Below are 14,898 nucleotides of genomic sequence, written 5' to 3'. Positions count from 1 at the left end.
ACCTGTCTACCTGTCTCCCTGCCTGTCTACCTGTCTACCTGTCTCCCTGCCTGTCTACTGTCCGGTGCAGAGTCCGACCACCAGGTCAGAGATGAAGGTGTCCTCAGTCTCTCCAGAGCGATGGCTGACCATCACTCCCCAACCACTGCTCTGAGCCAGCTTACACCTGAGAGACAGACAGGTGGGGGGGGGGGTAAAAAGGTAAATTATATTATAGACTTTTGGCTCAGACAGACAGACAGACAGACAGGTGTTTACGCCTGGATGGACTCGGTCACGGAGCCGATCTGGTTCACTTTGAGCAGCAGACAGTTGCAGGCCTTCTTGTCGACCGCCTGCTGGTCCTCTTAGGATTGGTCACCGTCAGGTCGTCTCCTACGATCTGATTGGATAAAAACACACAGACAGAGTCATGTTCATGTCTCACTGTCACCTGTCAGTCAGTCTCACCTGTCAGTCAGTGTCTGTCTGTCTCACCTGTCTGTCTGTCAGTCAAGTCTCACCTGTCAGTCAGTCTCACCTGTCTGTCAGTCTCACCTGTCAGTCAGTCACCTGTCTGTCTGTCAGTCTCACCTGTCTGTCAGTCTCACATGTCTGTCTGTCAGTCTCACCTGTCTGAGTCAGTCAGTCTCACTGTCTGTCTGTCAGTCTCACCTGTCTGTCTCTCAGTCTGTCTGTCAGTCTCACCTGTCAACCAGTCAGTCTCACCTGTCTGTCTGTCAGTCTCAGTCTGTCTGTCTCAGTCTGTCTGTCCTCACAGTCTCTGTCAGTCTGTCACTCTGTCTGCTGTCAGTCTGAAGTCTCTCAGTGTGAACTTGGCCCAGTGCTCCCAGTCGTCCTGGTCAAACGGATCCTCGATGGACTGGACTAGAGACAGAGACAGAGACAGGTTCAGTTCTGGTGCTGAGTCCTCAGACCGGTTCAGGTTCAGGTCCTGGTTCTGGTCCTGGTTCTGGGCTGTTACCGGGGTAGCTCTTGATGAAGCTGCGGTACAGGTCTCCCAGCTTCTCTCCCACTGATGTGTCTGGACGGGTCGTCGGGTGACTTGAAGTCCAGGTCGTACTTCCCACTGCGGAAGAACTCGGAGGCTGCGACGTCCATGCCGATGATGATCTTATCAGGGTACCCGGCCTTCTCGATGGCCGTCTTCAGGAGCTCCAGAGCTGCAGACAGACAGACAGGTGTGGTCAGAGAGAGACAGACAGGTGTGTTCACAGACAGACAGACAGACAGGTAGGCGTCTCACCCTCGTTGTTCTCCAGGATGTTGGGGCGAAGCCTCCCTCGTCTCCCACGTTGGTGGCGTCTTTCCCGTACTTGGCCTTGATGACGTTCTTCAGGTTGTGGTAAACCTGAACACACGGTGCTACAGGTCAGGACAGAGCAGTGGGACAGAACCTATCTAACAGTAAACTCTGATACAGGTGTGACAGGTGTGACAGGTGAGCTCAGCACCTCGGCTCCGATCCTCATGGCCTCGTGGAAGTTGGCGGCTCGATGGGAAGAATCATGAACTCCTGCATCGCCAGTTTGTTTCCGGCGTGACTTCCTCCGTTGATGACGTTAAAGGCCTGAGGAGGAGGAAACGTTTAGAACCGTCTCTGTCAGAGCTTACCTGGTCACAGTAAAGATGGCGGACGCTGACATCACACTCACAGGAACAGGAAGTATGACATCTTTGTGTCCGGCGAGGTCGGCGATGTGGCGGTACAGAGGAACGCCCTTCTCCGCTGCTCCGGCCTTACAGACGGCCAGAGACACGCCCAGGATGGCGTTAGCACCGAACTTAGCTGGAGAGAGAGACAGAGAGAGAGAGAGACAGGTCAGAGAGAGAGAGAGGACAGGTCAGAGAGAGGAGGTGGAGAGAGAGAGAGACAGGTCAGAGAGAGAGAGAGAGACAGGTCTAGAGAGAGAGAGACAGGTCGAGAGAGAGAGAGGTCAGAGAGAGAGAGATCAGAGAGAGAGAGAGACAGGTCAGAGAGAGAGAGAGACAGGTCAGAGAGAGAGAGAGAGAGACAGGTCAGAGAGAGAGAGAGACAGAGAGAGAGACAGGTCAGAGAGAGAGAGAGACCAGAGAGAGAGAGAGACAGGTCAGAGAGAGAGACAGACAGGTCAGAGAGAGAGAGAGACAGGTCAGAGAGAGAAAGCAGAGAGAGGACAGGTCAGAAGAGAGGAGAAGAGGAGAGAGACAGGTCAGAGAGGAGAGAGAGAGACAGGTCAGAGAGAGAGAGAGAGACAGGTCAGAGAGAGAGAGAGAGGACAGGTCAGAGAGAGAGAGGCAGAGGAGAGACAGGTCAGAGGAGAGAGAGAGAGACAGGTCAGAGAGAGAGAGACAGCAGAAGAGAGAGAGAGAAGAGAGACAGGTCAGAGAGAGAGAGAGAGACAGGTCAGAGAGAGAGAGAGAGACAGGTCAGAGAGAGAGAGAGAGACAGAGAGGAGAGACAGGTCAGAGAGAGAGAGAGACAGGTCAGAGAGAGAGAGAGAGAGACAGGTCAGAGAGAGAGAGAGACAGAGAGAAGAGACAGAGAGAGAGACAGGTCAGAGAGAGAGAAGACAGGTCAGAGAGAGAGACAGACAGGTCAGAGAGAGAGACAGACAGACAGGTCAGAGAGAGAGACAGGTCAGAGAGAGAGACAGAGAGACAGGTCAGAGAGAGAGACAGGTCAGAGAGAGAGAGAGACAGGTCAGAGAGAGAGACAGACAGACAGGTCAGAGAGAGAGACAGGTCAGAGAGAGAGAGAGACAGGTCAGAGAGAGAGACAGACAGACAGGTCAGAGAGAGAGGAGAGACAGGTCAGAGAGAGAGAGAGAGACAGGTCAGAGAGAGAGAGAGAGAGAGACAGGTCAGAGAGAGAGAGACAGAGAGAGAGACAGACAGGTCCTTACATTTGTTCTCAGTGCCGTCCAACTCCAGCATGAACTTGTCGATCTTCTCCTGCTCGACAACACTGAAGTTCTAGGAGGACAAGCAGAGAGACAGACAGGTCAGACAGACAGGTCAGACAGACAGGTGAGGGGTCACTCAGAAAGCCACTGAGGAGCTATTGATACCTTCTCTATCAGTTTGGGGGCGATGTCCTTGTTCACATGGTCCACAGCTTTAATCGTACCTGCAGAGACAAACAACACGTCCAGGTGAGTTCAGGTACGTCTGTAAACTACAGGTGAGTTCAGGTACGTCTGTAAACTACAGGTGAGTTCAGGTACGTCTGTAAACTACAGGTGAGTTCAGGTACATGGTCAGTTCGTACCTTTGCCCAGGTAGCGGGACTTGTCCCCGTCACGGAGCTCCAGGGCCTCATGGACTCCTGTTGACGCACCGCTGGGAACAGCTGCCCTGAAGAGACCTGAGAGACAGACAGACAGACAGGTCAGAGAGAGAGAGACAGACAGTTCAGACAGACAGTGTCTGTGAGCTCTGACCTTTGGCCGTCCACAGGTCCACCTCCACTGTGGGGTTTCCTCTGGAGTCCAGAATCTCACGAGCGTGAATCTTAGTGATCGACATCCTGACTGAGAGACAGACAGACAGACAGACAGACAGACACACGTCCAGGTGAGTTCAGGTGCGTCTGACACGTCTGTGTTGCTGTCACAGTAAAGACTGAACCACACCCTGTCCTGGAGCAGTCAGGACAGATCAGGGTCCTGCTCCAGTCCACAGAGGTAAATGGTAAATGGACTGGTACTTATATAGCGCTGTTCTAGTCGTATCGACCACTCAAAGCACTTTACACTACTTTACACTCCCCATCACATTCACCCAATCACACAGCACTATTACAAAGTGCTCTAACACATTCACACACCGATGTTGCAAACATCGAGGGCAACGTGGGGTTCAGTATCTTGCCCAAGGATCGAACCGCTGACCCTCCGATTAGTGGGTGACCCGCTCTACCTCCTGAGCCACAGAGGTCACCAGAGTTCACACTATCACATCATCAACCAGTGACCTGGGACATAACACACACTCAACATTAACCACACCACTGATCACTGTGTGTGTGTGTGTGAGTGTGTGTGTGTGTGTGTGTGTGTGTCTGTGTGTGTGTGTGTCAGACCTGCAGCAGAGATCCTGTGTAGCGCCATGCTGCCTCCATGACAGCAGGACGTTGTGTCCCCTATCAGACCCCGCCCACCCCCTCCCACAACCAATCAGAGAGCTGCTGTCATGACAGGCGGCCAATGGGACCAACAGGAGAGAGAGGGCCAAACCATTCTGCTGCCAGAGGAGGGGGGGTCAGAGCCAGAGTTATTAATACAGTGAGGCTGCCCTGTTAAACCCTTTGACCTTTTCCCTGACCTTTCTACACAGGTCATGACCTCCTCCTGTGTGTTATAGAGTTACAGCACACACACACACACACCCCCTCATGTTGACCCTGACATTTGAAGAGGTATTTGTGACTGAGAGCTGATATCAGCCTCTCACATCCTCTGATAACCTGAAGCTCTGTGTGTCTGAACAGGCAGTACTCAGATACTGCACCCAGGTAAAAGTACTCACACTACACTGTGAAGACACTGCTGACTCCTCTGACTCCAGCCGGTGATTGATTTTATTATTGATCATCTTGTGTGAGAATAGAATTTTCAAAACTGAGATTTGTGCATCAAAGATTGAACAAACTGTTTCAGCTCCATTTACTCTGAGACAACAACATGTTTAATCAACGTTTTAAACATGTTGAGGGCAAATTCATATGAATTTGTAAAGTAGATTCAGCTGAAGTGCAGTAAAAATACTTCCCTCTGAAAAGTATAAAAATATAGTATAAAACGGCAGTACTAGTAAGTACCTACATTTGTACTTAACGGCAGAAAATGATGCTCTGATCTGATCAGAGAAATAAACCTGATCATCTGTTAATATCAACGTTAACTTCCTGTCTCAGCTCAGACTCAACAACACTGCTGCTAATGCTGCTACTGCTAACACTGCTGCTACTGCTAACACTGCTGCTAATGCTGCTACTGCTAACACTGCCTAACACTGCTGACTACTATGCTAACACTGCTGCTACTTCTACACTGCTGCTACTGCTAACACTGCTAACACTGCTGCTACTGCTAACACTGCTGCTAATGCTGCTACTGCTAACACTGCTAACACTGCTGCTACTTCTAACACTGCTGCTACTGCTAACACTGCTAACACTGCTGCTAATGCTGCTACTGCTGCTACTACTGCTACTGCTAACACTGCTGCTACTTCTAACACTGCTGCTACTGCTAACACTGCTAACACTGCTGCTAATGCTGCTACTGCTAACACTGCTAACACTGCTGCTACTGCTAACACTGCTGCTAATGCTGCTACTGCTAACACTGCTGCTACTGCTAACACTGCTGCTACTGCTGCTACTACTACTACTGCTAACACTGCTGCTAATGCTGCTACTGCTGCTACTACTGCTACTGCTAACACTGCTAACACTGCTGCTACTGCTAATACTGCTGCTAATGCTGCTACTGCTGCTACTACTGCTACTGCTAACACTGCTAACACTGCTGCTACTGCTAACACTGCTAACACTGCTGCTACTTCTAACACTGCTGCTACTGCTAACACTGCTAACACTGCTGCTACTGCTAACACTGCTAACACTGCTGCTACTGCTGCTAACAGTGTTGTAACAGTTTGACTCTTATTAAATGTCAGTTGTGTGTTTAACACAGACAGGATGTTCTCAGGATGTTCTGCAGTAGAACAGAGTTTAACTGTCGTGTGACGACTGAACAGATTTAACGTCCTTTATGTCTGTTGCTGTGTCTGAGAGTGTGTTACATAATACTGTGTGTGTGTGTGTGTGTGTGTGTGTGTGTGTGCAGTGATAGGTCAAACATGGCAGCAGAACAACAGCTGAGTGGTTACTGTACACCTGAAACCACATGTGGCCTTTACAAAGACTTTACTGTACAAACACACACACACACACACACACACACTCACAACAACTGGACGCACAAAATACAACAACATATTAACTACAGCTAATACTAATGCTAATACTTCTACTACAGCTAATACTAATGCTAATACTTCTACTACAGCTAATACTTGTAATACTACTGCTAACACCTCCAGTCCAGACCCCTCAGCTGGTCTGGGACAGGTCTACGAGCAGGATTCAGTTTTTTATGCTCTTCATCACATATTCATGTCTTATTTTATCTCTGTTTTATTTGTTAAACTCACACGTCTTTGCTGTGTTTCTGTTCTCAGGTCAGTTTGTGTCACTCTGTACAAACCTGATCTGTTCTCTCTCTGTGTGTGTGTGTGTGTGTATCTGGACTTTGTTCCTCTGCTGTTTGTCAGATTTCTGACCTTCAGGCTGCTGAAAGTCACAGCCCTGGAGGTGTTTTGTCTTTAATTTCAGATAAAACACGACCACATTTGGGAAAAATGAGCTTCTGCAAACATCAGATTTAAGCTGAGCCCCGGCACTAAACTTCCTCTGAAAACTCCTGCAAACTAATGCAGACTTTCAAAATAAAAGTGGGAAGTGAATCAGGTTTGGCAGGTTCCCAGACTAGAGACAGATTTAGACCAGAATGAGGACCTGGAGACAAACAGGAAGCAGATTTAAACACACTCTTCCAGCAGTTGTTCAGGAAGTGACCAACCAGAGCAGAGAGCTCGCCTACCTGAGCTGCGTCCTCAGAGAAGAGAAGAGGGAGTCGTCTTTGGCCGTCTGTCTGTCCGTCTGACTGTCCGACTGACGTGGAAAGTGTCCGTCTGTCACGCTGCAGGGTTTTTATAGACACTCCCTGACGGGGAGGAGGGGAGGAGGGGAGGAGGCTGGGTGGAGAGGCAGGGAGCGTCTGCCTGGGACAGGACTTCAGGAAACAGAAAAACCTGCTGCACCAGGAGCTGACGCACACTTCACTGCCACACTGAAACAACAACACAAAAATCATTGTGTGGCTCAGGGGAGATTAGGAGAGTAGAGCTGTGGACTCACACCGCACCAAACTACTAACAGTGCTAATATTTACATATATGTATATATGTAAATATATGTAAATATTAGCACTGTTAGTAGTGTTAGCTTTAGTTGTTGTTATAGCAGTGTTAGCATTATTAGCATATGGATAGAATAAGAAGTCGTAGTAGCAGTATTACTAACAATAGCTTTAGTGGTATCTGGTTATAGCAGTGTTAGCATAGGAACAGGAGTCAGAGGTAGCAGCAGTATTTCCTGCTGTAGCAGTAGTTGTAGCAGTATTACCAGAACAGAACCAGAACTGTTAGCAGTAACTGCAATCAGCGTATTGGCAGTATTAGAAGTAGTTGTATCAGTGTGCAGCAGCAAGTGTAGATAGGTACAGCAGTGTTAGCATTAGCAGCAGGTGTAGTGATAGTTCAGGCAGTGTTAGCAGTGTTAGCATTAGCAGCAGGTGTAGTGATAGTTCAGGCAGTGTTAGCATTAGCAGCAGGTGTAGTGATAGTTCAGGCAGTGTTAGCAGTGTTAGCATTAGCAGCAGAAGTGTTAAACATCTCATTTTCCAGCACAAACAGCTGATTTCCTCCTCATATCTGAGTTTTATTTAGTTTTTCAGCATTTTCTCTCTAGAAATTCAGATTTGAAGAATTTTGGATTAGAATAATAAAGAATAAAGTTCATCTCAACATTGTGTTTGTGTGTTACAGTTAGTGTGAGTGCACAGGCCCTGTGGAGAACTACAGTCTCACCCTGAGCCACTGTCTGCTGAACAACACTGAAACCAGTGTGACGGTCCCTAACTCAGATAGAGAAGGTCAAAGTTCATCTAAAGGGGAAATGTGAGACGGTTCAGCATTCACCGCAAAGGGCAGTAACCCCAACACACACACACACACACACACACACAAGACATCTTACCCTTTACACTCACCTTTAACTGTACTTCACACACACTAACACACTGCAGCCTGTCCAGTGTCCCTGTAGCCTTTACTGCAGCTAAATATAACTGCACATGACCGAGTGGGGTGTGTGTGTGTGTGGTACTTTATAAGTACTCTGATATTCAACAGTGTATTTTGCTGTTACTGTAGTACACTGAGTAGTACAATACTGTCATCAAACTGCTGTATCAATAAAGCATTTTGTTGTATTTGTACACAGGTAACTTCTGCATACTGCTACTGTACTGCAGCAGTAACAGTAGGAGTACTGTCGCCGTTATGGTACTACTGCATCTTCATGAAGAACTGCAGTAGTAGTAGAAATATTAGAAGTAGTAGCTGCAGTTGAATTATCAGTAGTAGTAGTAGTATTTGTAGTATTTGTAGTGTGACAGTAGTAATAATGATACTGATAGTGGTAAAGGCAGTAACATCAGTGATAGTATCAGTAGTAGTAAGGTGTACTTGTACAAGCATTAGTGATGTTTTATCAAACACACACACACACACACACACTGTGTTAATAAAGAGGTTTTTATTTTTCAGGTGTGAGTTTTTAACAGCGCTCTGATTAGACACACGTCCTTCTCCACTGTAAAAAATGTAACACTGGCTCCCTGCTTTAAACATCAACAACACTGGAACAGGTGTGCCCTCAGCTCAGGTGTGAACACGCCTCCACACACACACACACAGTCCACAGCTGTGTGTGTGAGTGTTCATGTTCACCACTCGTTCACTACATGAATAAACACTTTATTTTTCACCTGAAAGGTCGAGAGATAAAAAAACTAAATAAGATCTGAAGAGCGGCTGTTTTCTTGAGTTGATATGCAGTGTGGGAGGGTGGGGGGGTCGGCGGCCATGTTGTGTTAAAAGCCGGCCTTCCGCAGGTGCTCAACGATGCTGAACACCTTCGGGGCGAGCTGACCTCCGGTGGCGTCTTTCGTGCCCCTGGCGATGACTAAAGCTGTGGAGACACAGGAGAGACGAGGTTTATTCATCTCAAACACACAGACACACATTTAAAAATGTCTAACTACAGAGCTAAATGCTAACATAGCCATTAACAGACCAATACAACCTGCAAGGCCAGGGCATCTAAGCTAGCACTATTGCTAAATAGCTAACCTGCTAGCATGTTAGCTGTTGCTCACTGTTATTGTTACAGGGTTAGAGTAAACACATTCTAAACACAGATATTTGTTAAGCTAATACAGAAATGAAGTAGTTATAGCAGGGATGCTAAAATACAGTTTTAAAAAGTGGATGAATTAGAATTTATCATCAATATAACATGGTCATTTTAGGAGGGAACAATTAGCCTTTCTTTCACAGTTGTAGTTTTTCAGCAGTGCTTTGAGCTAAATGCTAACATATAAATGGACCAATATGACATACAAGGTCAGGGCATCTAAGCCAAGCTAACCTGCTAGCATGTTAGCTAAGGGTCTGACTGTGCTGTGTTATGAGTTTTAATCTGGACAGTTTCCCTGAGCTGAGCTGCAGATATCTGTTCATCACGCTCAGATGATGTCGGACATCTCAGGGAACATTTCGCCTGTTTCTTGTAAAACTGTGGTTTTTGTGTTTGACCTTTGCTCTGTTCAAAACTCGACAGCTGCACAGGGAAACTGCAGCAAACTGTTCTCACCTTGTTTGCTCTTGCCGACACATACGCTGTAGGTGTTTCCCTCAGCGTCTGCTGCGGACTTCAGGTCCAGACTGTACATCTTCTCGTCCTCCATGTTGTCCCGCAGCATCCTGCACTTCATGCCCCCGACGCAGGGCCCACACTGGCCGAAGGTGTCCCTCTTCCCGGCCAGCTTCCTGATTTCCTCTGCCTGAGGGAGAGAGAGACAGGCAGAGAGACAGACAGTTACCGTCACAGTACCGGCTCGGCCTGTGTTCGCGCTTCACACCGTGCCTGGCTGAAAGGCACGCGGGCAGCTGCACGCTGCCTCCTCCACTGAGTCTGAGGATTCAGAGAAACTGGTCTGACTGGTTTGACTGAGTGTTGTTTAACTGTGTCAGCTGAGACCAAACACGTCACCGCTGAAACCATCTGATCCATCCATCGATCAGTGATCGATCAGTACAGTCATCAACATGTTTTAACATGTCAGTTTTAATCAGAGGGTGAATTGATCAGTGAATGATCTCAGCTGTGTCCTCTGACCTGCAGCTGTCAGCTGGTCGTGGATCTGATCAGGTTTACAGGTGACTTCCTTTTGAATCTGCTGTGATCACTGTGGAGTCTCCTGATCACAGATCTGGTTCATTGATTCGATCGATCGACCGACGCGTTGGAGCAGAGTCTGACTGAGCTGCAGAGGAAGCAGCGAAGAAGAAAAGAATGTGTGGAGGACAAGTCGAGACACGACACACACACACACACACACGCACAGACGTGAAGCTGCTGCAGAGGCAAAACCACTTCCTGAAACCATCCAGCCAATCAGAGCGCAGCTCTGTGAGCAGCCTGTTTCTCATGCAGTGTGACATAACACACACACACTCACTGTGAGTGTGTGTGTGTTATGTCTGATCCTCACGTCCTCACTGTTGGACAGTCCAGACCTGGTTTCTGGGACCAGGTTACGGTCGCTCAGAAGGTCAAAGGTTAAAGAACTGATGGTTGCAGACAAACCCTGCCGGTGTGTGTTGGTGTGTTAGTGTTGGTGTGTTAGTGTTGGTGTGTTAGTGTTAGTGTGTTGGTGTGTGTTGGTGTGTTAGTGTTGGTGTGTCTTTGTGTTTGCCTGCCTCGCGCTGAGCTGCTCCGCCCTCACCTCCGACTGTGAGACACAGAAATGAGAAGTGAGCGTCTCCACTTCCTGTCTCTGCCGCTCTTTTCGACATCGTGTCCTTATAAGGTAGTTAAACCGACACTCAGCCCGCGGCACCGAAAAACCACAGCAACACCCGGAAATGATGCGCAACAACTGCAACAACTGCAACAACTGCTGCTCGACAACATTCACCACGGTCACAGGCTCCAATCACAGACATGATGGGTTCATGTGTCAGAGGAAAAGATTAAAACCACTCACATCTAAAGAAACTACATCAGGTGTTCTGCGTGAACTCTGTTGTCTCACACTCGTCCCTTCAGGTCCACACTGCACATATTTGTCATTTGTTTTGAGCAGCAGTTTTCTGTAAACCTGCACCACCTGCTTATTTTTCCTGCAGCGCCTGAATGCAGCAGCAGCTCCGCCCGCCCGCAGCTGACGGAGCGGGAACCAGCCGAGCTACAAACCGAACACGCCCAAAGAGAGGGGGAGAGAAAAACCTGAAGGCACCTGGTGCAGAAAAGTCCTTTTAATCAGAGCTGAACTTTTTCTAAATGGGTTAAAAATCATCCAATCAGACGACACCTCCTGCAGTGATGTCACATGTTGCCGACAGCAGGATTTTCTAGAAGTGAAGCTTGTGTCTTGGTGTTTGCTGAATCTGTGCAGTTTTCTGTCTCAGTTCAAACACGTGTCTCCGACGTGAGAAACGATCAAACACATTTAAACAGAGACGTGAACCATCGAACGCACCACAACGCACTGAGGCTTTTCACGAAGGAGGAAGTGGACATGTGTCACTCTGCTGCTCACCAGGTCTTCACAAGAAGACAAAGTTCTTCCTGGAGACTCAAACCTGAACCACTGAGTCTGAGTCTGTGTGTGTGTGTGTGTGTGTGTGTGTTTACCGAGATGTTGTTCATGCCGGGCGTGCTGGCCCACACACTCTCCTGCCCCGGTGCGAACCCACAGATCGCCGCCTCTTGGACCGGGAGACGACCCTTATCGTCCGGAGCCAACAGGTTATCAATGTATCCCTGCCACGACATCCTGATCGATAACCAAGAGACACACACTGATCAGTAACACACACACGCTAAATGTATCTGGATCAGCATCAGAGGAATCAATCACCTGATCAATACTCAATACCTCAGAGAGATTCTGTGTGTGTGTGTGTGTGTGTGTGTGTGTGCTTACCTGCGCAGGTAGAGTTTCAGGTGTGAGGCAGAGAGAGAGAGAGAGAGAGAGAGAGAGAGAGAGAGGGAGCAGTCTAATGCAGAAAGAAGGAAGACGACGAGTCTTTTATACGTCCGACCGCTCCCAGCCTGCAGGCGGCTTCCTGCCTCTCTCTCTGTCACCCAGTGTCTCTCACCCACTCTCTCTCTCTCTCTCTCTCTCTCTGTGTGTGTCTAACTCGCCCCCCCTCCCCCTCTCACCTGGGAAGTAACAAACCAGGAAGTGTGTGCAGTGAACATGTGTGAGGTGATATACATGTTACTGCTGCTCACATTTTCTACACCTGGACCTGGACCTGAAACCATGTCAGGACTCTGTACTCTGGTCTGTGAGGGGACCGAGGACGGACTCACTGTCCTCACTTCACAAACACGTCCATGCAACATGTGGAGGAAGTGTGACACTGCAGACTGAAGCTGAGCTGTGATTGTACGATCCAGACCTGGGCGGGGTGTATGTGTGTGTGTGTGTGTGTGTGTGTGTGTGTGTGTGTGGGCGGGTGGGGGTCTGTCCAGGTCCGGACTCCTCAAATTTAAAACCCGGGACCAGGAGCAGTGCAGCAGAAATCATCAGGAAGTGATGTCAGGACCAGGACAGTCCACATACGGGTCCAGGTGCAGGACGGCTGTAAGGTAAAGACTGTGTGAGGCAGGAAGCTGCTGCTCGTTTCCACACAAACCACTTCCTCCTGACCCGTTTCACTTCACACCGACTGAACGCCACCGGACGGGGGCGGGTTATCGCAGACCTCCTCCACCCGTCCTACATATGAGACCAAGACCCCCCCCCCCTCCAGAACTACAAACAACATGAGCAGAGTTTTGTGGGTTTTTGCAGAAACGTTAGCAGTTAGCAGTTAGCAGTTAGCAGTTAGCAGTTAGCAGTAACCGGTTCTGGGTCTTGAACCGGGTCCGTTCAGGATCCTGGTTCAGTGAACCAGTCTGAGTTTTTAGCAGGACCGTTACAATCAGGAGCGTCATCAGCAGAGGACGCTCTCCCTCCTCCCCCTGCAGACGAGGACACGCCCACTGACGCCAGCACCGCTCGCTCTGATCAGAAACTGATTTCCAGCTCAGACTCTTCAGGTTCTGGATTCTTCAGGTTCTGGACTCTTTTCTTTTTAGTCTAAAGGCTCCAACATCAGGAGCCAAAGACACAGCACTCTGCCTGCAGTGCATTCTGGGGAATCAAAATGGCGGCTCCTGAAATGACTCATTAAAATCCCATTCGGAGGAGTTTTCATGAAAACGTTCTTTTTCAGAGATGAATCATATTTCTGCTCTGCTGCTACACGCTGCTGCACACACACACACACACACACACACACACCTGAGAAATACCTGAGCCAGTTCAGACCTGTGGACGTCAGGACTCTGAGCGACGTGTTAAAACCTGGTCCCTCCAGCTCGCAGGTTAAAACCCTGCAGTACTGCACCTCTCTGACAACGTGTACTTTTACTGCAAACACAGTCACAGGATGGACGAGCGACCCAGTGCTCAGGTGTGACTCAGGTACCTGTGTTCACTCACTCACCATGAGTTCATCCTCAGCAGGTTACTGCGAGTACTGAGCACGAGTCACAGTAGCAGTAGTAACTGTAGCAGTAACGGGTGCAGTATAAAAATCATTAGTGTACTAATGGTGACATGGAGCGAGCTGATTGGAAGATCCCCCCCGTGTGTGTGTGTTTGTTTCTGTTGTTCTATCTCTGTGAGGACCGGGCTCAGGTCTGACACGTCTGGACATGTGGAGCGCCTCCACTGCACACCTGTAAAACCTGGTCACTCTGGACTGAGCTGTGACCTTTGACCCCCAGGAGAAGGTTTGTGAAGAATTTCAAACATGCATCAGTCTGCTCTGATGTGTGTGTGTGTGTGTGTGTGTGTGTGAGGAGGAGAAAAGGTGTGGTGGCTCAGACCGACGAGTTTACACAAGCACCATCGACAGTATGCATACCCCTGGGTAAAACACACACACTGAATCTGCTTCAACATCACACACTCTTTTTTCCATCTGGCTTCGAGAACAGGAAACTCAAACCAAACCTCATTCACACTTTGTTCGATTTTCAGTTAAAACTGCAGTCTGACGAGAAACTGTGATCAAACCTGAACATTTTTACACAGACACACAAACTGCTCCTCAGTTCAGCTTTCAGCTACTGGTCCTTTAAATTTCCTGCTCCTCTATACTATCACATGTAAGAGGGAAATGTCGTGTAGGTTAAACTTTAATGTTGAGCTGCAGCTTCAGTCCTGTTTTATTTTAGCCTATATTTTCTACATTTTAGAAAATGAAGAAAAGCCAGAATTGACTGATCAGCTGCTGTTGTCAGTGTCTCATTAATGGATGAACTCTCACTCTCTGTTTCACTGTGATACTGAAGGAAACTTAAAAACAGGAGGATTCTGTAATGGAGTTCTGCAGCTGCTTCTCTCTGGTTTCTAAGTGGATTTCAGGAGTTTTATTCTGAAAGGACATCAGAGATAATTCTATTCTCACAAAGTTTAACTCACACTCTGCGTGTTCAGGTCTGACGGAGAGGAAACGTTTGAAGTGGATCACAGAGGTGGAGAAGGCTCCAACATGGCCGCCGAGCGACGCGAGCCGAGCGTCACTCCAGCCCGCGCACAGTTCAGCTGCCATTTATGGAGGTTTTAGAGCAGAAAATGACGAGAGCAGAGGAAGAGCTGAATGTCAGAGGGTTAATACGGGAACACACACACACACCACACACACACACACACACTTCCTCAGTAACGGTGAACTTTGTTTTCTGAGTCAAGTCGAAAGGAGCTGGGCAGGAGCGAGATAAGAGGAAGTGGTGTCTTTTCTCTGATCACATTTTACTGCAGCTTTAATGAATGTGGAGTGTGTGTGTGTGTGTGTGTGTGTGTGTCCTTATATGGCAAAACCGAGAGAGGACGCGAGTGTGTAGCTGCGATGAAACGGCAGCAACACACACGCCTGTTT

The 14,898-nt window shown here is 48.4% G+C and overlaps 2 protein-coding genes and 1 long non-coding RNA gene across 3 annotated transcripts; 1 reads left to right on the top strand and 2 right to left on the bottom strand.

Annotated features, from left to right (window-relative positions):
* Nucleotides 1-54: 54 nt before the first annotated feature.
* On the bottom strand, nucleotides 55-6,817 carry LOC108892773 (beta-enolase-like). Its single transcript, XM_051068128.1, is given in 16 exon segments — nucleotides 55-166; nucleotides 259-343; nucleotides 346-408; nucleotides 811-867; nucleotides 965-1,013; nucleotides 1,015-1,163; nucleotides 1,247-1,273; nucleotides 1,276-1,351; nucleotides 1,455-1,495; nucleotides 1,498-1,570; nucleotides 1,656-1,789; nucleotides 2,886-2,955; nucleotides 3,051-3,109; nucleotides 3,251-3,346; nucleotides 3,423-3,512; nucleotides 6,651-6,817. Coding segments are annotated over 15 exon segments (1,176 nt in total). The 5' UTR covers nucleotides 3,508-3,512; nucleotides 6,651-6,817.
* On the top strand, nucleotides 2,571-3,380 carry LOC127140203 (uncharacterized). Its single transcript, XR_007810558.1, has 3 exons — nucleotides 2,571-2,602; nucleotides 2,793-2,842; nucleotides 3,362-3,380. It is a non-coding gene; the product is annotated as an uncharacterized LOC127140203 (long non-coding RNA).
* Nucleotides 6,818-8,409: 1,592 nt separating the features above from the next.
* Nucleotides 8,410-11,904, bottom strand: LOC108892772 (profilin-1; the record flags this gene model as incomplete). The annotated part of the gene is given in 4 exon segments (XM_018690490.2): nucleotides 8,410-8,863; nucleotides 9,548-9,737; nucleotides 11,594-11,735; nucleotides 11,886-11,904. Coding segments are annotated over 4 exon segments (449 nt in total), but the record flags the coding sequence as incomplete, so codon positions are not given.
* Nucleotides 11,905-14,898: the final 2,994 nt, after the last annotated feature.

This window comes from Lates calcarifer, unplaced genomic scaffold, assembly GCF_001640805.2.
Source record: "Lates calcarifer isolate ASB-BC8 unplaced genomic scaffold, TLL_Latcal_v3 _unitig_2427_quiver_3030, whole genome shotgun sequence".
Lineage (NCBI taxonomy): Eukaryota > Metazoa > Chordata > Actinopteri > Centropomidae > Lates > Lates calcarifer.
Note: the sequence above shows the minus strand (reverse complement) of the source record. Positions and strands in the feature narration are given on the sequence as shown.